Source organism: Cetorhinus maximus, unplaced genomic scaffold (assembly GCF_964194155.1).
Source record: "Cetorhinus maximus unplaced genomic scaffold, sCetMax3.hap1.1 HAP1_SCAFFOLD_1774, whole genome shotgun sequence".
Classification (NCBI taxonomy): Eukaryota; Metazoa; Chordata; class Chondrichthyes; order Lamniformes; family Cetorhinidae; genus Cetorhinus; species Cetorhinus maximus.
In genome coordinates this window covers 23,227-46,329 of record NW_027597714.1, presented here as the reverse complement: position 1 = coordinate 46,329, position 23,103 = coordinate 23,227, and the positions used below count along the sequence as shown (strand labels likewise).

The 23,103-nt window shown below is 53.5% G+C and overlaps 2 protein-coding genes and 1 long non-coding RNA gene across 3 annotated transcripts; 2 read left to right on the top strand and 1 right to left on the bottom strand.

Annotated features, from left to right (window-relative positions):
• Positions 1 to 1,842: 1,842 nt before the first annotated feature.
• On the top strand, positions 1,843 to 4,136 carry LOC144676642 (NAD(P)(+)--arginine ADP-ribosyltransferase 1-like). The gene is made up of 2 exons (XM_078537013.1): positions 1,843 to 1,986; positions 3,244 to 4,136. The coding sequence occupies exons 1-2, from the start codon at positions 1,950 to 1,952 to the stop codon at positions 4,098 to 4,100; spliced, it is 894 nt and encodes a 297-aa protein (XP_078393139.1). The 5' UTR covers positions 1,843 to 1,949; the 3' UTR covers positions 4,101 to 4,136.
• On the bottom strand, positions 4,054 to 5,744 carry LOC144676643 (uncharacterized). The gene is made up of 3 exons (XR_013575386.1): positions 5,490 to 5,744; positions 5,079 to 5,123; positions 4,054 to 4,118 (listed from the first exon to the last, which is right to left on the bottom strand). It is a non-coding gene; the product is annotated as an uncharacterized LOC144676643 (long non-coding RNA).
• Positions 5,745 to 11,307: 5,563 nt separating this feature from the next.
• LOC144676640 (erythroblast NAD(P)(+)--arginine ADP-ribosyltransferase-like) lies at positions 11,308 to 18,926 on the top strand. The gene is made up of 2 exons (XM_078537011.1): positions 11,308 to 11,371; positions 17,980 to 18,926. Exons 1-2 carry the CDS (start codon positions 11,308 to 11,310, stop codon positions 18,924 to 18,926), a joined length of 1,011 nt encoding a protein of 336 aa, XP_078393137.1.
• The last annotated feature ends 4,177 nt before the right edge of the window (positions 18,927 to 23,103 follow it).

The following is a 23,103-nucleotide window of genomic DNA, read 5'->3' as shown; positions in this document are numbered from 1 at the left end:
TTGATAACCTGCACATACCCACCTTCGAAATAAGACCACAGAATTCAAAACTATTCCTGTTTTTTTGGCTTCGTGTAAAACTCTGATCGAAGTTCCTCTAGGTTCATTATTATATCAAAACCGCTTCTTACTGTTAGTTTTAGTCTCTTGCAGTCACTCTGGCTCTTACTCCAATTACCATAACAAACCCCACCGCACCCCACCCCCGGCTAAAAGTCTGTTTCCAGTACACAAGAAACATGAGAGGGTTGTTAACAGAAGAAAAATATTACAATTTATTGATTTCTTGACACCATGTCACTGTCGCCCTCTGTGAATCTCTCCCTCCATCCAGCAAGATGCCAAAATTGGAGGATCAGAGGTTTCGCTTGTAGGATGTTACAGAGATAGGGAGGGTAGAACGGGCTGCAGGAGGTTACCAGGATAGGGAGGGTTGTAGGGGCTGGAGGGGGTTAGAGAGAAGGAGGTTTGTAGGGGCTGGAGAAGGTTAGAGATAGAGAGGGCTGGAGGAGGTTACAGAGAGAGGGAGGGTTGTAGGGGGCTGGAGGAGGTTACAGATCTAGGGAGGGTTATAGGGGCTGGAGGAGGTTACAGAGAGAAGGAGGTCTGTAGGGGCTGGAGGAGGTTACAGAGATAGGGAGGGGTGTAGGGGCTGGAGGAGGTTACAGAGATAGGGAGGGGTGTAGGGGCTGGAGGAGGTTACAGAGATAAAGAGGGTTGTAGGGGTTGGAGGAGGTTACAGAGATAGGGAGGGTTGTAGGGCTGGAGGAGGTTAGAGAGAAGGAGGTTTGTAGGGGCTGGAGGAGGTTACAGAGATAGGGAGGGTTGTAGGGGCTGGAGGGGGTTACAGTGATAGGGTGGGTTGTAGGGCTGGAGGAGGTTACAGAAATAGGGAGGGTTGTAGGGCTGGAGGAGGTTAGAGAGAAGGAGGTTTGTAGGGGCTGGAGGAGGTTAGAGATAGGGAGGGTTGTAGGGGCTGGAGGAGGTTACAGAGATAGGGAGGGTTGTAGGGGCTGGAGGAGGTTACAAAGATAGGGAGGGCTGTAGGGGCTGGAGGAGGTTACAGATCTAGGGAGGGTTGTAGGGCTGGAGGAGGTTAGAGAGAAGGAGGTTTGTAGGGGCTGGAGGAGGTTAGAGATAAGGAGGGCTGGATGAGTTTACAGAGATAGGGAGGGTTGTAGGGGCTGGAGGAGGTTACAGAGATAGGGAGGGTTGTAGTGTCTGGAGGAGGTTACAGAGATAGGGAGGGTTGTAGGGGCTGAAGGAGGTTACAGAGAGAGGGAGGGTTGTAGGGGCTGGAGGAGGTTACAGATCTAGGGACGGTTGTAGGGGCTGGAGGAGGTTACAGAGGCAGGGAGGTTTGTAGGGGCTGAAGGAGGTTATAGAGATAGGGAGGGTTGTAGAGGCTGGAGGAGGTTACAGAGAGAGGGAGGGTTGTAGAGGCTGGAGGAGGTTACAGAGATAGGGAGGGTTGTAGGGGCTGGAGGAGGTTACAGATCTAGGGTGGGTTGTAGGGGCTGAAGGAGGTTACAGAGATAGGGAGGGTTGTAGTGGCTGGAGGAGGTTACAGAGATAGGGAGGGTTGTAGAGGCTGGAGGAGGTTACAGAGATAGAATGGGAATTAAGGTTATGGAGGGAACACGAGAGGGAGAGGCAGAGAAATGTTTGGAGAGAGACGCAGAGAGAAAGAGGGGAAATGAGAGCAGCGAGGGAGGCAACATGGTGATCTGATCGTTGCACAACACTTGTGGTTTCTGCAAGGAATATTGAAACTGGGAGATTGTACATTTTCATCTTGTGATATGTTAGATTGCTAACACAACAGGATTGTAGAGAGTTGAAAGAAACATTGGTCATGAGAATGTCAAGCAATGAGCACAATTTCTCAGAATTAACTCTCCTTGAGGGGGCAGTTAGTTTAATGTAGAAGGGCTGGTGGTTAACAGAAGATGAGCTGGTTGTTTTATTCTGCCCTGCTGGTATCCTGTGAGTATAGACTTGCTGATTTCAAATTAAAAAACAGCTTTCCAACCACCGACTGTAAACTGACTATCATTGCAACAGCCGATCCCCTCTCTCACTATGTTTCAATGCTCATTCCCCCGACACTGACTCTAAAACTGATGACTGGAAATCCCGGACTGCAATGCCAAAGTCCAGACAGACATTCCTCAAGGCAGTGCTGAGGGAGCGCCGCGCTGTCGGAGGGTCAGTGCTGAGGGAGCGCCGCACTGGCGGAGGGTCGGTGCTGAGGGAGCGCCGCGCTGTCGGAGGGTCAGTGCTGAGGGAGCGCCGCGCTGTCGGAGGGTCGGTGCTGAGGGAGCGCCGCGCTGTCGTAGGGTGAGCACCTCCCTAACTCTGTAACCCTCCGAGATCTCTGCGCTCCTCCAATTCCGGCCTCTTGATCATCCTTCAATTCCCATCGCTCCACCATCGGCGGCCGAGCTTTCAGCTGCCTGGGGCCCCTACAGCCCCTACACCCCTCTCTATCTCTGTAACCTCCTGCAGCCCCTACAACTCTCCCCATCTCTGTAAACTCCTCCAGGCCCTACAAACCTCCCTATCTCTGTAACCTCCTCCAGCCCCTACAACCCTCTCTATCTCTGTAACCACCTGCAGCCCCTACAACCCTCCCCATCTCTGTAACCTCCTCCAGGCCCTACAAACCTTCCTATCTCAGTAACCTCCTCCAGCCCCTACAAACCTCCCTATCTCTGTAACCTCCTCCAGCCACTACAAACCTCCCTATCTCTGTAACCTCCTCCAGCCCCTACAAACCTCCCTATCACTGTAATCTCCTCCAGCCCCGACAACCCTCACTATCTCTGTAACCTCCTCCAGCCCCTACAATCCTCCCTAGCTCTTGACCTCCTTCACCCTCTATAACCTTTCCCATCTCTGTAACACTCCTACGACCCTCCGAGATCTCTGCGTTCCTCCAATTACGGCCTCTTGACCATCCCCCCATTCCCATCGCTCCACCATCGGCGGCCGAGCCTTCAGCTGCCTGGGGTCCCCTGAGCTCTGGAATTCTCTCCACCTGTTTCCCTCCTGTCCGACTGCCTTTCCAATCTCTCTCTCTCTCTCTTTGAACGATCTCTCCCTGAAATCCCCTTCTGTCTTTCCGTGTCATGGTGGGTTTCTGATACAAACTGTCACTGCTGTGAGGCGTTGGCTCATTGTGTTGTTGGGGAAGAGACTGTATCACTGGGACTTGTCTCACTCTCTCTCTCTGATTCACAGCACAGGGACTGGTCACCTCCCTGGTCAGCGATGGGGAAAGCTGTGGGATCCACACGGGTGACAATGGGCTGGATATGGAAGAGAACTCGGCCGCGTATTGGTTCACACGGAGTGAAGATTGGGACAACTTGGCGATCGAGTGTTTGAATGAAGAACTGAAGAGAAACAAGACATTCATGAATGTTTGGGATTTGGCCAAGATGTTTTGGAATGGGCGCACCATTCCCCACGGTCTCCTTAAGGAGCACATGATCGTGGTCACTATGTACACCCATAATGTACCATTGTACAAGGCATTTAACGATGAGGTTCAGGAATATGGAAAAATCACCGAATACAACTCCAAATTTAAACTGAAGGGTTTCCACTATCTCCTAACCATCGCTCTCCAGGCATTGAGAGATCATTCCAAACAGTTACACGCTTATCGCGGGTTGAACATTCCCAAGTCTGGGAGACGGGGCCAGGAGCTGAGGTTTGGGAGATTCGCCTCCACCTCCTTCAACAGAACAGTGGCCGAGGTATATGGAAACAGGACTTTGTTTGTGCTAAACACGGCTTACGGTGTTAATATCCGCAATTACTCGTTCTTTAAGGGGGAAGATGAGATCTTAATCCCTCCCTACGAGAAGTTTGAGATTGTAAAGGCCGAGGGCTCAGGGGGAAACTGCATCTTCACCCTCCGCTCGGGAGGCTACGAGGGAGTTGAGGTGGGGCTGGAGAGGGACGGTAGTGACTGTCTGAGAGTTTACCGGGAGACCCTACCCTGGTGGGTCTGGTTTCTGATCGCCTTGGGGATCTTGGTCACTCTGGGGGGGTTAGGTGCATTTCTCTACAAGGGCTTCTCCCAGGAATAGATTCCAATTTCCCAACATCTCCCCAACCCTCAACCCCCATCCAATACTCCTCAAACACCCTCAAACCCTCCCCAACTCCCCAAACCTTAACCCCCATCCCTCCCCTCACACACCCTCAACCCCTCCCCAACTCCCCAAACCTGAACCCCCATCCCTCCCCTCACACACCCTCAACCCCTCCCCATCTCCCCAACCCTCAACCCCCATCCCTCCCCTCAACCCCTCCCCACCTCCCCAATACTCAACCCCCATCCCTCCCCTCAACCCCTCCCCACCTCCCCAACCCTCAACCACCATCACTCCCCTCACACACCCTCAACCCCTCCCCAACTCCCCAACCCTCAACCCCCATCCCTCCCCTCACACACCCTCAACCCCTCCCCACCTCCCCAACCCTCAAACCCCATCCCTCACCTCACACACCCTCAACCCCTCCCCAACTCCCCAACCCTCAACCCCCATCCCTCCCCTCACACACCCTCAACACCTCCCCACCTCCCCAACCCTCAACCCCCATCCCTCCCCTCACACACCCTCAACCCCTCCCCAACTCCCCAAACCTTAACCCCCATCCCTCCCCTCACACACCCTCAACCCCTCCCCATCTCCCCAAACCTTAACCCCCATCCAATACCCCTCACACACCCTCAACCCCTCCCCAACCTCCCCAACCCTCAACCCCCATCCCTCCCCTCACACACCCTCAACCCCTCCCCAACCTCCCCAACCCTCAACCCCCATCCCTCCCCTCACACACCCTCAACCCCTCCCCAACCTCCCCAACCCTCAACCCCCATCCCTCCCCTCAACCCCTCCCCACCTCCCCAATACTCAACCCCTATCCCTCCCCTCAACCCCTCCCCACCTCCCCAACCCTCAACACCCATCCCTCCCCTCACACACCCTCAACCCCTCCCCATCTCCCCAAACCTTAACCCCCATCCAATACCCCTCACACACCCTCAACCCCTCCCCAACCTCCCCAACCCTCAACCCCCATCCCTCCCCTCAACCCCTCCCCACCTCCCCAATACTCAACCCCCATCCCTCCCCTCAACCCCTCCCCACCTCCCCAACCCTCAACCCCCATCACTCTCCTCACACACCCTCAACCCCTCCCCACCTCCCCAACCCTCAACCCCCATTCCTCCCCTCACACACGCTCAACCCCTCCCCACCTCCCCAACCCTCAAACCCCATCCCTCCCCTCACACACCCTCAACCCCTACCCACCTCCCCAACCCTCAACCCCCATCCCTCTCCTCAACCCCACCCCACCTCCCCAACCCTCAACCCCCATCCCTCCCCTCACACACCCTCAATCCCTCCCCACCTCCGCGACCCTCAACCCCCCTCCCTCCCCTCACACACCCTCAACCCCTCCCCAACCTCGCACACCATCAACCCACACCTGCCTAATGATCAAAACTCTGCCCTCACGCTCCCTAACCATGTTCCCCACAGTTCAAATGATCAGGTCTGAGGGGCTGAATGGCCTCCTCCTCTTCCTATCTGTGCAAACTGTATATTAAGATCATGTTTGATAGATTGACAGTGTTTTAAATGTTGAATTAACAATGTTGACCTCAAATTAAAATAATTTGTGCTCGATCCTTTTCACAAGCAATATTTCAATAAAAACTAACGAGCAACTATCCAAATATCTCTGATCATTGTAACTTATTGGAATCTTGCTGTGCACACTCTATACGTTGAACTGGTGAAGTGGGCAGGCAGATGGCAATTGCAGTTTAACGTAGAGAGAGAAGTTGTTCATTTTGGGAGGAAGAATTTGGAGAGATAATATCAAATAAAGGGTACAATTCTAAAGGGGGTCAGGGTGAATGAGCGGGTAATAAAGCAGACAGTATCCTGGGCTTTATTAATAGGGGTATAGATTACAAGAGCAGGGAGGTTATGTTAAACGTGTATAAAACACTGGCTCAGACTCAACAAGAGAATTGTGTCCAGTTCCAGGCATCACACTTCAGGGAGGATGAAAAAGGCTTCAGGGAGAGGGCAGAAAAGATTCAGAGAATGGTTCCAGGGATGAGTAAATTCAGGAATGGGAGATCACTGGACAGTGATCAGGAGCAGGAACCTTGGCTGATTTCCCCTCTCTCTCTAACCCAGGTATCACTGGACAGTGATCAGGAGCAGGAACCCTGGCTGATTTCGCCTCTATCTCTCTCTAACCCAGGGATCACTGGACAGTGATCAGGAGCAGGAACCCTGGCTGATTTCCCCTCTATCTCTCTCTAACCCAGGGATCACTGGACAGTGATCAGGAGCAGGAACCATGGCTGATTTCCCCTCTATCTCTCTCTAACCCAGGGATCACTGGACAGTGATCAGGAGCAGTTTTGATCTCCGTCTAGTGTCCGAACATTGCCAGGGCAGGTAGAGGACATTGATAAGGAGTAAAGCTCCATCAACACTCTACACATCCAACGCATTAAACCCACCTTTCTCTGATTTCCCCAACTCTCACTTTCTCCCAATGATCCTCAATCCCACCTGCTCCTCATATCCTTCATTCCCACTTTACGACACATCCCTCAATCCAAGCATCTCCCAGTATCCCTCAATCCCACCTTCTCCCCGTATCCCTCAAGCCCACCTTCTCCTCATATCCCTCAATCCCACCTTCTCACCATATCCCACAATCCCACCTTCTCTCCATATCCCTCAATCCCACCTTCTCTCCATATCCCTCAATCCCACCTTCTCTCCACATCCCTCAATCCCACCTTCTCCCCGTATCCCTCAATCCCACCTTCTCCCCATATCCCTCAATCCCACCTTCTCCCCATATCCCTCAATCCCACCTTCTCCCCACGCCCCTCAATCCCACCTTCTCCCCATATTCCCTCAATCCCACCTTCGCCCCACGCCCCTCATTCCCACCTTCTCCCCACGCCCCTCAATCCCACCTTCTCCCCACGCACCTCAATCCCACCTTCTTCCCATATTTCTCAATCCCACCTTCTCCCCACGCCCCTCAATCCCACCTTCTCCCCGTATCCCTCAATCCCACCTTCTCCCCATATCTCTCAAACCCACCTTCTCCCCACGCTCCTCAATCCCAACTTCCCCCCCACGCCCCTAAATCCCTCCTTCTCTCCATATCCCTCAATCCCACCTTCTCACCATTATGTGTGTTTTGGACACTAACATTTTTTGCTTCCATTTCTGTTCACCTCCAGGTGAAGCACAGATTCTGTCTTTGAAACTGGATAAGGTTATTCCCTGGAAACTGGCTCCATTTTTCCGATATGAAGGATCTCTCAGCACTCCGCCCTGTACAGAGAATGTCGTTTGGACTGTTATCGAGTGCCCCATGTCTATGAGTATCTCATAGGAACAGTTCGGTTAGCAACCCTCCGCACGTCCGCGACAGAGACCAGGGGAGAGATCGATGCATTGGGGTATCTTCAGATCATGTGGAGAGAGGAACAGGAGGAGGCCATTCAGCCCCTCGAGCCTGATGTCTCTTCCAATCGGCCATGGCTCTGAACCCCAAGATTTCCAGCAGAGGGTCCGATGATCTTCTCCTGCCCCGAGAGACAGGTCAGGCATTTACCGACCTCACTGAGTGAGACTCAGTGCAGAGGAAGACTCTGGCTCATTCCAGGCAGTTTGTGGAGAGCTCACCTGAGATAACACAGCCTAATGTACACCATTGCATCGAGGTGGTCACAGACACCATGCTCCCAAAGACGTGGAATGTCATCACCTTCCTACAGGATAACCACAGTCGAATGGATACAGCCTATGGGTAGCCTATGCTCATGTGTTAAGGGGTGATCGTGCTAACCACTCGCTCTATAAACAGGTCATTGCTTGAAATGCACTCAACTCCTCCTCACCTCCTCAACTCCTCCTCACCTCCTCAACTCCTCCTCACCTCCTCAACTCCTCCTCACCTCCTCAACTCCTCCTCACCTCCTCCTCACCTCCTCACCTCCTCAACTCCTCCACAACTCCTCCTCACCTCCTCAACTCCTCCTCACCTCCTCAACTCCTCCTCACCTCCTCAACTCCTCACCTCCTCAACTCCTCTTCACCCCCTCAACTCCTCTTCAACTCCTCCTCACCTCCTCAACTCCTCAACTCCTCCTCACTGAACTGGACTAGCCATGTAAATACTGTGGCTACAAACGCAGTTCAGCGGTTGGGAATCCTGTGGTCAGTAACTCACCTCCTGTCTCCCCAAAGCCTGTCCACCATCTACAAGGCAGAATTCAGGAGGGTGATGGGATACTCCCCACTTGCCTGGATGAGTGCAGCTCCCACAACACTCAAGAAGCTCGACACCGTCCAGGACAAAGCAGCCCCGCTTGATTGGCACCCCATCCACAAACTTTCACTCCCTCCACCAACACAGCACCCGAGGGTTTCCAACCTCCACTCTGCAAGACCTCGTCTTGAGGGCACTCGCTTGAGGGGCAGGCGGAGGCAGAGAGTGTGTGCTGGGCGCCGGCAGTCGGAGGGCTGCTGGAGACCAGGACCATGCTGGGTTGAAACCAGATGATGAGCCTCTGGAGTTGTCCGTCAGGCGGTAGATGCTGGATGTCCAGTGGTATGTCCGGGAGGATCTGGTGGAGATCCGTGTGGGTCTGAGTGCCAGGCTCTCTGCTGTGGAGGAGTCCATGTGAAGCATGATCACTGCGTTAACCCTCACGGCCGAGCGCCCTGACTCCACCATTGAGAGAGCGGCCACTCACATGGAGAGGCAGCACCAGCGACAGAATCAGGGGTTCCTGGGGTTGCACTCGGACCTGCAAGCCCTCAACACAGTCACTGACGTCAGGTGGTCAGTGCCCGTGTGGGAGATGGATGAGGCACCCAGCATCCCAGTGAGTTCCCCATTCGTCAGTGGTGAGCCGGGAGGTCCAGAACGATCTCGCGTTGGCGCACAAGCTGTCTGACATCTCTGCGGGCTCCTCTGTGACCTTCAGAGCCACTGGCATTGGGTGTCCACCCACACAGTCAGAGCTGATCCCAGGCCCAATCATCTGTCCAAATGGGGGTCTCTGTCTCCCTGGAGAGACGAAGCCTCCTTCGGCACTGCACCTCGGACATATTGAGGTAGCTGCGTCGCCGCCTGTAAACTCTGGCAGCAGGATAGCAGCGCTCTCTGCGGACCCTTCCGCCTTAGACTACCAGCTGGCCCTGCTCCCCTTGTGCCAGCGCCTCTCCTCCCCACAGGTACCCTCCCCTGGAAGCTGCATTGGGATACCCGGCCTCCTCTCCCTTCTGCCCCTCTCTCCCTCCTCAGGGGGTGTGCGCCCAGCGGAGACCACAATCCCCATTCCCAGGGTGATGGAAGGCTGTCTGGTAACTGGAAGGGTCCCACACGGTCTGAAACCTCCGGGGTCCTTGGAGACACCAATGAGGCCTGAAATGAAGCCTGGAAATGCTCAGAATGAAACCCCGAATGGAGATGAAGCTACCAAGTACCAAAAACACACCAACAGCAAACGATCTCCTGAACTCCTCACGACTCGCGCTGGCAATGCTGCTGACCCTTTTTATCCCACCCGTGGAGGAGGGTTTTGAAATTGTCGGCTGCCCACCTGCCCGTTTTGCCCATGCGACAAGGGCAAATTTGCACTCTGGCAACGCGCAATCGGATTTTAACGGCTTAAGTGACCTTTTAATTGATGGCGGGTGGGTTTTTTCTGACTTTTCTATGTTTCTAACTGGACTCCTGTTGCTAGGTAACAGCACAGTTTTTTTTCCTACCTTGTGCTTGTGAGACATTCCCTTCAAGTGTCGTAAAACCTCATTAGTAATGCAGGTATACAAACAGAGCTTAGAGATGCAATCTCCACTGAAAAATGAAACTGGGCCACTGGTTTCATCTTTTAACCCACAAATAGGGAAAAATATACATTAAACTATCTCTAGATCCTAACACCTTCAGCTAACTGACCCCTCCTGGACCATATAGAGTCCAGGATACACTCCCCGCTCGGATCAATTCCTGCCATGTCTGTGAGCAGTACTTCGTTCAACTTTGACCTTTCTCCTCGTCTGACCTCCTGGTTAAACCACTCAGTGAGAGACGTGCTCAGTTCCTTTCTCCACAAACTGTGCTGAAACCACAAGTGCTGGGCCATGACCAGGTCTCCACTTCACCTGTGTCTCTCCCCTATCTCATCTGCTCCATGAAACTGATTCTCTGTTTATATCTCGCTCTCTCATTCCCCCCTCCACCAGCCATCCCAATCGCTCACCCGGGCAGTCTCTCTGTCACATCCAGGAACTACAACCCTCCCTATCTCTACAACTAACTCCAGCCCCTACAACACCCAGTATCTCAACAACCTCTTCCAGCCGCTACAAACCCCGCTATCTCTGAAGTCTCCTCCAGCCCCTACAACACCCCCTATCTCTGAAGCCTCCTCCTGTCCCTACAACTCTCCCTATCTCTATAACCTCCTCCAGATCCTACAACCCTCCCTATCTCAGCAACCTCCTCCAGATCCTACAACCCTCCCTATCTCTGTAACCTCCTCCAGATCCTACAACCCTCCCTATCTCGGTAACCTCCTCCAGCCCCTACAAAGTCTCTCTGTCTCAGTAACCCTCCTCCAGCCCCTATAAACCCTCCCTGTCTCTGTAACCTTCTCCAACCCCAACAACCATCCCTGTCTCTGTAACCTCCTCCAGCCCCTACAACCCTCCCTATCTCGGAAACCTCCTCCAGCCCCTACAAACCCTCCCTCTCTCTGTAAACCTCCTCCAGCCCCTACAAACCCTCCCTGTCTCTGTAACCTTCTCCAGCCCCTACAACCCTCCCTATCTCTGTAACCTCCTCCAGCCCCTACAACCCTCCCTAACTCTGTAACCTCCTCCAGCCCCCTACAACCCTCCCTATCTCTGTAACCTCCTCCAGCCCCTATAACCTTCCCTATCTCTGTAACCTCCTCCAGCCCCTACAACCCTTCCTATCTCTGTAACCTCCTCCAGCCCCTACAACCCTCCCTATCTCTGTAACCTCCTCCAGCACCTCTTGTTTACCCACGAATCGGGGTTCCAGGAAGTACAGTGCACCGAAGGGTGGTGCACGTTTCTCATTGTGTGGGTTAAACAAACTATCACAGAATGTAGGTGCAGCTCAGAGCCAGGTACTGGTCACGTACAAGATCAGAAATGATAAAATCAGAGTGAGGTCCATTTCCAGGAATGTGAAAGTTTAATGCATCAAATGTGGAGATTATCCAAGATGAGGTGGTTCATTTACGTTTACCTCCTGATAGGCTGTGAGTATTTACACACTGACTGCAAACCTCAAAAGAATCCGTCCCTTAACTTTGAGGGGGTTATCTTTACAACATTTTGGTGTCTATCTCACTGGGTTTTACTGTCCCTCTCTCTCTCTCGTAAACGTGACTCTGAAACTGGTGGGTTTGGGACCTGCACAGTGACAAGTCCAGACAGACATCCCCAGGCATTTTCTGATGGGGGTTCATACGGACTCGAAACGTTAACCTGGCTCCACTCTCCACACACGCTGCCAGATCTGCTGAGTTATTCCAGCATCTTCCGTCTTTTTTTCACATTTCCATCATCAGCAGGATTATGCTGCATGTACTGAGGGAGTGCAGCACTGTCGGAGAGTCAGTACTGAGGGAGTGCTGCACTGTCGGAGGGTCAGTACTGAGGGAGTGCAGCACTGTCGGGGGGACAGTACTGAGAGAGTGCTGCACTGTCGGAGGGACAGTATTGAGGGAGTGCCGCAATGTCGGACGGAAAGTACTGAGGGAGTGCAGCACTGTCGGAGGGACAGAATTGAGGGAGTGCCGCACTGTCAGAGGGACAGTATTGAGGGATTGCAGCACTGTCGGAGGGTCAGTACTGAGGGAGTGCCGCACTGTCGGAGGGTCAGTACTGAGGGAGTGCAGCACTGTCAGAGGGTCAGTACTGAGGGAGTGCCGCACTGTCTGAGGGACAGTACTGAGGGAGTGCCGCACTGTCAGAGGGACAGTACTGAGGGAGTGCAGCACTGTCGGAGGGACAGTATTGAGGGAGTGCCGCACTGTCAGAGGGACAGTACTGAGGGAGTGCAGCACTGTCGGAGGGACAGTATTGAGGGAGTGCAGCACAGTCGGAGGGACAGTACTGAGGGAGTGCAGCACTGTCGGCGGGACAGTATTGAGGGAGTGCAGCACTGTCGGAGGGTCAGTATTGAGGGAGTGCCGCACTGTCGGACGGAAAGTGCTGAGGAGTGCCGCACTGTCAGAGGGTCAGTACTGAGGGAGTGCTGCACTGTCAGAGGGTCAGTACTGAGGGAATGCAGCTCTGTCAGTGGGTCAGTACTGAGGGAGTGCCGCACTGTCGGAGTGTCAGTACTGAGGGAGTGCTTCCTTTAGAAGGGCCAGGAATCAGTGGACACTGCACTGCAATGCAATATCTCTGTAACCTTCCTCCAGACCCTACAACCCTCCCTATCTCTGTAACCTCCTCCAGCCCCTCTTGTTTATACACGAATCGGGGTTCCAGGAAGTACAGTGCACTGAAAAATTGTGCACGTTTCTCAGTGTGTGGGTTAAACAAACTATCACAAAATGTAGGTGCAGCTCAGAGCCAGGTACTGGTCACGTCCAAGATCGGAAATGAGAAAATCAAAGTGAGGTCCATTTCCAGGACTGTGAAAGTTTATTGCATCAAATGTGGAGATTATACAAGATGAGGTGGTTCATTTACGTTTACCTCCTGATAGGCTGTGAGTATTTACACACTGACTGCAAACCTCAAAAGAATCCGTCCCTTAACTTTGAGGTGGTTATCTTTACAACATTTTGGTCCCTATCTCACTGGGTTTTACTGTCCCTCTCTCTCTCTCGTAAACGTGACTCTGAAACTGGTGGGTTTGGGACCTGCACAGTGACAAGTCCAGACAGACATCCCCAGGCATTTTCTGATGGGGGTTCATACGGACTCGAAACGTTAACCTGGCTCCAGTCTCCACAAACGCTGCCAGATCTGCTGAGTTATTCCAGCATCTTCCGTCTTTATTTCACATTTCCATCATCAGCCGGATTATGCTGCCTGTACTGAGGGAGTGCCGCACTGTCGGAGTGTCAGTACTGAGGGAGTGCAGCACTGTCGGAGGGACAGTACTGAGGGAGTGCCGCACTGTCGGAGGGTCAGTACTGAGGGAGTGCAGCACTGTCGGAGGGTCAGCACTGAGGGAGTGCAGCACTGTCGGAGGGTCAGTACTGAGGAAGTGCAGCACTGTCGGAGGGTCAGTACTGAGGGAGTGCCGCACTGTCGGAGGGTCAGTACTGAGGGTGTGCCGCACTGTCGGAGGGCCAGTACTGAGGGAGTGCAGCACTGTCGGGGGGACAGTACTGAAGGAGTGCTGCACTGTCGGAGGGACAGTACTGAGGGAGTGCTGCACAGTCGGATTGACAGTATTGAGGAAGAGCAGCACTTTCGGTGGGTCAGTACTGAGGGAGCGCCGCACTGTCGGAGGGTCAGTACTGAGGGAGTGCTGCACTGTCAGTGGGTCAGTAATGAGGGAGTGCTGCACTTTCAGTGGGTCAGTACTGAGGGAGTGCTGCACTGGCGGATGGTCAGTACTGAAGGAGTGCTGCACTGTCAGTGGGTCAGTACTAAGGGAGTGCCGCACTGTTGGAGGGTCAGTACTGAGTGAGTGCTGCACTGTCAGTGGGTCAGTACTGAGGGAGTTCTGCACTGTCAGTGGGTCAGTACTGAGGGAGTGCTGCACTGGCGGAGGGTCAGTACTGAGGGAGTGCTGCACTGTCAGTGGGTCAGTACTGAGGGAGTGCCGCAATGTCGGAGGGTCAGTACTGAGGGAGCGCTCCACTGTCAGAGGGTCAGCACTGAGGGAGTGCTGCACTGTCGGAAGGTCAGTACTGAGGCAGCACCGCACTGTCGGAGGTTCAGTACTGAGGGAGTGCCGCACTGTCGGAAAGTCAGTACTGAGGGACTGCTTCCTTGTAGAAGGGCCAGGAATCAGTGGACACTGCACTGCAATGCACTATCTCTGTAACCTTCCATCAGACTCTACAACCCTCCCTATCTCTGTAACCTCCTCCAGCCCCTACAACACTCCCTATCTCTGTAACCTCCTCCAGCCCCTCTTGTTTACACACGAATCGGGGTTCCAGGAAGTACAGTGCACCGAAGGATTTTGCACGTTTCTCAGTGTGTGGGTTAAACAAACTATCACAAAATGTAGGTGCAGCTCAGAGCCAGGTACTGGTCACGTACAAGATCGGGAATGAGAAAATCAGAGTGAGGTCCATTTCCAGGAATTTGAAAGTTTATTGCATCAAATGTGGAGATTATACAAGATGAGGTGGTTCATTTACGTTTACCTCCTGATAGGCTGTGAGTATTTACACACTGACTGCAAACATCAAAAGAATCCGTCCCTTAACTTTGAGGTGGTTATCTTTACAACATTTTGGTCTCTATCTCACTGGGTTTTACTGTCCCTCTCTCTCTCTCGTAAACGTGACTCTGAAACTGGTGGGTTTGGGACCTGCACAGTGACAAGTCCAGACAGACATCCCCAGGCATTTTCTGATGGGGGTTCATACGGACTCGAAACGTTAACCTGGCTCCACTCTCCACACACGCTGCCAGATCTGCTGAGTTATTCCAGCATCTTCCGTCTTTATTTCACATTTCCATCATCAGCAGGATTATGCTGCCTGTACTGAGGGAGTGCAGCACTGTCGGAGGGTCAGTACTGAGGGAGTGCCGCACAGTCGGAGGGTCAGTGCTGAGGGAGTGCAACACTGTCGGAGGGTCAGTACTGAGGGAGTGCCGCACTGTCGGAGGGTCAGTACTGAGGGAGTGCCGCAATGTCGGAGGGACAGTACTGAGGGTGTGCAGCACTGTCGGAGGGACAGTACTGAGGGAGTGCCGCACTGTCAGAGGGTCAGTACTGAGGGAGTGCAGCACAGTCGGAGGGACAGTACTGAGGGGGTGCAGCACTGTCGGAGGATCAGTACTGAGGGAGTACAGCACTGTCGGAGGGACAGTACTGAGGGGGTGCAGCACTATCGGATTGACAGTATTGAGGAAGTGCAGCACTGTCGGAGGGCCAGTACTGAGGGAGTGCAGCACTATCGGAGGGTCAGTACTGGGGGAGTGCTGCACTGTCAGTGGGTCAGTACTGAGGGAGTGCCGCACTGTCAGAGTGTCAGTACTGAGGGAATGCAGCTCTGTCAGTGGGTCAGTACTGAGGGAGTGCCGCACTGTCGGAGGGTCAGTACTGAGGGAGTGCTGCACTGTCGGAGGGTCAGTACTGAGGGAGTGCTTCCTTGTACAAGGGCCAGGAATCAGTGGACACTGCACTGCAATGCACTATCTCTGTAACCTTCCTCCAGTCCCTACAACCCTCCCTATCTCTGTAACCTCCTCCAGCCCCTCTTGTCTACACACGAATCGGGGTTCAAGGAAGTGCAGTGCACCGAAGGATTGTGCACGTTTCTCAGTGTGTGGGTTAAACAAACTATCACAAAATGTAGGTGCAGCTCAGAGCCAGGTACTGGTCACGTCCAAGATCGGAAATGAGAAAATCAGAGTGAGGTCCATTTCCAGGACTGTGAAAGTTTATTGCATCAAATGTGGAGATTACACATGATGAGGTGGTTCATTTACATTTACCTTCTGATAGGCTGTGAGTATTTACACACTGACTGCAAACCTCAAAAGAATCCGTCCCTTAACTTTGAGGTGGTTATCTTTACAACATTTTGGTCTCTATCTCACTGGGTTTTACTGTCCCTCTCTCTCTCTCTCGTAAACGTGACTCTGAAACTGGTGGGTTCGGGACCTGCACAGTGACAAGTCCAGACAGACATCCCCAGGCATTTTCTGATGGGGGTTCATACGGACTCGAAACGTTATCCTGGCTCCACTCTCCACACACGCTGCCAGATCTGCTGAGTTATTCCAGCATCTTCCGTCTTTATTTCACATTTCCATCATCAGCAGAATTATGCTGCCTGTACTGAGGGAGTGCAGCACTGTCGGAGGGACAGTACTGAGGGAGTGCAGCACTGTCGGAGGGTCAGTACTGAGGGGGTGCAGCACTGTGGGAGGGACAGTACTGAGGGAGTGCAGCACAGTCGGAGGAACAGTACTGAGGGGGTGCAGCACTGTCGGAGGGTCAGTACTGAGGGAGTGCAGCACTGTCGGAGGGACAGTACTGAGGGGGTGCAGCACTGTCGGAGGGACAGTATTGAGGGAGGGCAGCACTGTCGGAGGGTCAGTACTGAGGGAGTGCAGCACTGTCGGAGGGTCAGTACTGAGGGAGTGCCGCACTGTCAGAGGGTCAGTACTGAGGGAGTGCAGCACTGTCGGAGGGACGGTTCTGAGGGAGTGCAGCACAGTCGGAGGGCAAGTACTGAGCGAGTGCAGCACAGTCGGAGGGACAGTACTGAGGGAGTGCAGCAGTGTCGGAGGGAAGGTACTGAGGGAGTGCAGCACTGTCGTGGGGAAGGTACTGAGTGAGTCCAGCGCTGTGGGAGGAACAGTATTGAGGGAGTACAGCGCTGTTGGAGTGACGGTATTGAGGGAGTGCAGCACTGTCGGTGGGTCAGTGCTGAGGGAGTGCAAGACTGTGGAAGGGACGGTACAGAGGGAGAGCCGCACTGTTGGAGGGACAGTATTGAGGGAGTGCAGCACTGTCGGATGGTCAGTGCTGAGGGAATGCAGCACTGTCGGAGAGTTAGTACTGAGAGAGTGCTGCACTATCGGAGTATCAGTACTGGGGGAGTGCTGCACGGCCGAAGAGTCAGTACTGAGGGAGTGCAGCACTGTCGGAGGGTCAGTACTGAGGGAGCGCAGCACTGTCGGAGGAACAGTACTAAGGGAGTGCAGCACTGTCGGAGGGTCAGTACTGAGGGAGTGCAGCACTGTCGGAGGGACAGTACCGAGGGAGTGCAGCACGGTCGGAGGGTCAGTACTGAGGGAGTGCAGCACTGTCGGAGGGTCAGTACTGAGGGAGTGCAGCACTGTCGGAAGGTCAGTACTGAGGGAGTGCTGCACGGTCGGAGGGACAGTACTGAGGGAGTGCAGCACTGTCGGAGGGTCAGTACTGAGGGAGTGCCGCACTGTCGGATGGTCAGTACTGAGGGAGTGCCGCACTGTCGGAGGGTCAGTACTGAGGGAGTGCTGCACTGTCGGAGGGTCAGTACTGAGGGAGTGCTTCCTTGTAGAAGGGCCAGAATTCAGAGCACACTGCACTTCAATGCACTATCTCTGTAACCTTCCTTCAGACGCTACAACCCTTGCTACATCTGACACCTCCACCAGACTGTACAATTCTCCCTATCTCTGTAACCTCCTCCAGCCCCTACAACCCTCCCTATCTCTGTAACCTCCTCCAGCCCCTACGCCCCTCCCTATCTCTGTAAACTCCTCCAGCCCCTACAACCCTCCCTATCTCTGTAACCTCCTCCAGCCCCTACAACCCTCCCTATCTCTGTAACCTCCTCCAGCCCTTACAACCCTCCCTATCTCTGTAACACTCCTACGACCCTCTGAGATCTCTGCACTCCTCCAATTCCGGCCACTTGACCATCCCCCCATTCCCATCGCTCCACCATCGGCGGCCGTGCCTTCAGCTGCCTGGGGTCCCCTGAGCTCTGGAATTCCCTCCCTAAACCTCTCCACCTGTTTCCCTCCTGTCCGACTGCCTTTCCAATCTCTCTCTCTCTCTCTCTCTCTCTTTGAGCGATCTCTCCCTGAAATCCCCTTCTGTCTTTCCGTGTCATGGTGGGTTTCTGATACAAACTGTCACTGCTGTGAGGCGTTGGCTCATTGTGTTGTTGTGGAAGAGACTGTATCACTGGGACTTGTCTCACTCTCTCTCTCTGATTCACAGCACAGGGACTGGTCACCTCCCTGGTCAGCGATGGGGAAAGCTGTGGGATCCACACGGGTGGCAATGGGCTGGATATGGAAGAGAACTCGGCCGCGTATTGGTTCACACGGAGTGAAGATTGGGACAACTTGGCGATCGAGTGTTTGAATGAAGAACTGAAGAGAAACAAGACATTCATGAATGTTTGGGATTTGGCAAGAAAGTTTTGGAATTGGCGCACCATTCCCCACGGTCTCCTTAAGGAGCACATGATCGTGGTCACTATGTACACCCATAATGGACCATTGTACAAGGCATTTAACGATGAGGTTCATGAATATGGAAATATCAACGAATACAACTCCAAATTTAAACTGAAGGGTTTCCACTATCTCCTAACCATCGCTCTCCAGGCATTGAGAGATCATTCCAAACAGTTACACGCTTATCGCGGGTTGAACATTCCCATGTCTGGGAGACGGGGCCAGGAGATGAGGTTTGGGAGATTCGCCTCCACCTCCCTCAACAGAAGAGTTGCCGAGGGATTTGGAAACAGGACTTTCTTTGTGCTAAACACGGCTTACGGTGTCAAGATCCCCAATTACTCGTTCTTTAAGGAGGAAGATGAGATCTTAATCCCTCCCTATGAGAAATTTGAGATTGTAAAGGCCGAGGGCTCAGGGGGAAACTGCAACTTCACCCTCCGCTCGGGAGGCTACGAGGGAGTTGAGGTGGGGCTGGAGAGGGACGGTAGTGACTGTCTGAGAGTTTACCGGGAGACCCTACCCTGGTGGGTCTGGTTTCTGATCGCCTTGGGGATCTTGGTCACTCTGGGGGGGTTAGGTGCATTTCTCTACAAGGGCTTCTCCCAGGAATATATTCCAATTTCCCAACATCTCCCCAACCCTCAACCCCCATCCAATACCCCTCAAACACCCTCAAACCCTCCCCAACTCCCCAAACCTTAACACCCATCCCTCCCCTCACACACCCTCAACCCCTCCCCATCACCCCAAACCTGAACCCCCATCACTCCCCTCACACACCCTCAACCCCTCCCCATCTCCCCAAACCTGAACCCCCATCACTCCCCTCACACACCATCAAACCCTCCCCACCTCCCCAACCCTCAAGCCCCATCCCTCCCCTCACACACCCTCAACCCCTCCCCACCTCCCCAACCCTCACCCCCCATCTCTCCCCTCACACACCCTCAAACCCTCCCCACCTCCCCAACCCTCAACCCCCATCCCTCACCTCACACACCCTCAACCCCTCCCCACCTCCCCAACCCTCAACCCCCATCCCTCCCCACAACCCCTCCCCACCTCCCTAACCCTCAATCCCCATCCCTCCCCTCACATACCCTCAACCACTCCCCACCGCCCCAACGCTCAACCCCATCCCTCCCCTCACACACCCTCAACCACTCCCCACCTCCCCAATCCTCAACCCCCATCCCTCCCCTCACACACCCTCACCCCTCCCCTCCACCCCAACCCTCAACCCCCATCCATCCCCTCAACCCCTCCACAACCCTCAACCCCCATCCCTTCCCTCACACACCCTCAACCCCTCCCCACCTCCCCAACCCTCAATCCCAATCCCTCCCCTCACACACCCTCAACCATTCCCCACCTCCCCAACCCTCAACCCCCATCCCTCCCCTCAACCACTCCGCACCTCCCCAACGCTCAAACCCCATCCCTCCCCTCACACACCCTCAATCCCTCCCCACCTCCGCGACCCTCAACCCCCATCCCTCCCCTCACACACCCTCAACCCCTCCCCACCTCCCCAACCATCAACCCCAATCCATCCCCTCAACCCCACCCCACCTCACCAACCCTCAACCCCCATCCCTCCCCTCACACACCCTCAATCCCTCCCCACCTCCGCGACCCTCAACCCCCCTCCCTCCCCTCACACACTCAACCCCTCCCCAACCTCGCACACCATCAACCCTCACCCGCCTAATGATCAATACTCTGCACTCACGCTCCCTAACCATGCTCCCCACATGGCAAACGATCAGGTCTGAGGGGCTGAATGGCCTCCTCCTCTTCCTATCTGTGCAAACTGTATATTAAGGTCATGTTTGATAGATTGACAGTGTTTTAAATGTTGAATTAACAATGTTGACCTCAAATTAAAATAATTTGTGCTCTATCCTTTTCACAAGCAATATGTCAATAAAAACTAACGAGCAACTATCCAAATATCTCTGATCATTGTAACTTATTGGAATCTTGCTGTGCACACTCTATACGTTGAACTGGTGAAGTGGGCAGGCAGATGGCAATTGCAGTTTAACGTAGAGAGTGAAGTTGTTCATTGTGGGAGGAAGAATTTGGAGAGACAATATCAAATAAAGGGTACAATTCTAAAGGGGGTCAGGGTGAGTGAGCGGGTAATAAAGCAGACAGTATCCTGGGCTTTATTAATAGGGGTATAGATTACAAGGGCAGGGAGGTTATGTTAAACGTGTATAAAACACTGGCTCAGCCTCAACAAGAGAATTGTGTCCAGCTCCAGGCATCACACTTCAGGGAGGATGAAAAAGGCTTCAGCGAGAGGGCAGAAAAGATTCAGAGAATGGTTCCAGGGGTGAGGAAATTCAGGAATGGGAGATCAACGGGCTGTGATCAGGAGCAGGAACCCTGGCTGATTTCCCCTCTGTCTCTAACCCCAGGATGACAGGACAGTGATCAGGAAAAGGAATCCAGGCTGATTTCCCATCTCACTCAAACCCAGGGATCACTACACAGTGGATCAGGAGCAGGAACCCTGGCTGATTTCCCCCCTCTCTAACCCAGGGATCACTGGACAGTGATCAGGAGCAGGAACCCTGGCTGATTTCCCCTCTCTCTCCCTAACCCAGGGATCACTGCGCAGTGATCAGGAGTAGGAACCCTGGCTGATTTCCTCTCTCTCTCTAACCCAGGGATCACTGCGCAGTGATCAGGAGCAGGAACCCTGGCTGATTTCCCCTCTCTCTCTCTAACCCTGTGACCACTGGACAGTGATCAGGAGCAGGAACCCTCGCTGATTTCCTCTCTCTCACTCTCTCTCACTCACTCTCTCTCTCATTTTATCTCTTACACTCACTCACTCACTCTCTCTCACTCACTCTCTCTCACTCATTCTCTCTCACTCACTCTCTCTCACTGATTCTCTCTCACTCACTCTCTCTCACTCACTCTCTCTCACTCACTCTCTCTCTCTCACTCTGATTCCAACATCATTGGACAGTGATCGGCAGCAAGATCCCTGGCTGATTTCCCAACTCCATCTAACACAGGAACCAATGGACAGTGATCAGGAGCAGGAACCCTGGCTGATTTCCACCCTCTCTCTAACCTGGAATCACTGGACAGTGATCAGGAGCAGGAACCCTGGCTGATTTCATCTCTCTCTCTCTAACCCAGGGATCACTGGACAGTGATAAGGAGCGGGGGCCCTGGTTGATTTCACATCTCCATCTAACCCACGGATCACTGGACAGTGATCAGGAGCAGGAACCCTGGTTGATTTCACATCTCCATCTAACCAAGGGATCACTGGACAGTGATCAGGAGCAGGAACCCTGGCTGATTTCACCCCTCTCTCTCTAACCCAGGGATCACTGGACAGTGATCAGGAGCAGGAACCCTGGCTGATTTCCACTCTCTCTCTAACCCAGGGGTCACTGGACAGTGATCAGGAGCAGGAACCCTGGCTGATTTCCACTCTCTCTCTAACCCAGGTATCACTGGACAGTGATCAGGAGCAGGAACCCTGGCTGATTTCCCCTCTCTCTCTCTAACCCAGGGATCACTGCACAGTGATCAGGAGCAGGAACTCTGGCTGATTTCCCCTCTCTCTCTAACACAGGGATCACTGGGCAGTGATCAGGAACAGGAACCCTGGCTGATTTACCCTCTGACTCTAAACCCGGGATCACTGGACAGTGATCAGGAAAAGGAATCCAGGCTGATTTCCCATCTCACTCTAACCCAGTGATCACTACACAGTGATCAGGAGCAGGAACCCTGGCTGATTACCCTTTCTCTCTCTTTCTCTCTCCCTGAACTAGACATCACTTGACAGTGATCTGGAGCAGGAAACCTGACTAATTTCCCCTCTCTCTCGAACCCATGTTCCACTGGACAGTGATCAGGAGCAGGAACCCTGGCTGATTTCCCCTCTCTCTCTATCCCAGGGTCCACTGGACAGTGATCAGGAGCAGGAACCCTGGCTGATTTCCACTCTCTCACTCTCTCTCACTCACTCTCTCTCTCATTTTCTCTCTTACACTCACTCACTCACTCTCTCTCACTCACTCTCTCTCACTCATTCTCTCTCACTCACTCTCTCTCACTGATTCTCTCTCACTCACTCTCTCTCACTCACTCTCTCTCACTCACTCTCTCTCTCTCACTCTGATTCCAACATCATTGGACAGTGATCGGCAGCAAGATCCCTGGCTGATTTCCCAACTCCATCTAACACAGGAACCAATGGACAGTGATCAGGAGCAGGAACCCTGGCTGATTTCCACCCTCTCTCTAACCTGGAATCACTGGACAGTGATCAGGAGCAGGAACCCTGGCTGATTTCACCTCTCTCTCTCTAACCCAGGGATCACTGGACAGTGATAAGGAGCGGGGGCCCTGGTTGATTTCACATCTCCATCTAACCCACGGATCACTGGACAGTGATCAGGAGCAGGAACCCTGGTTGATTTCACATCTCCATCTAACCAAGGGATCACTGGACAGTGATCAGGAGCAGGAACCCTGGCTGATTTCACCCCTCTCTCTCTAACCCAGGGATCACTGGACAGTGATGAGGAGCAGGATCCTGGCTGATTTCCTCTCTCTCTCTCTACCCCAGGGATCACTGGACAGTGATCAGGAGCAGGAACCCTGGCTGATTTCCCCTCTCTCTCTCTAACCCAGGGATCACTGGACAGTGATCAGGAGCAGGAACCCTGGCTGATTTCCACTCTCTCTCTCTAACCCAGGGATCACTGCACAGTGATCAGGAGCAGGAACCCTGGCTGATTTCCCCTCTCTCTCTAACACAGGGATCATTGGACAGTGATCAGGAGCAGGAACTCTGGCTGATTTACCCTCTGACTCTAAACCCGGGATCACTGGACAG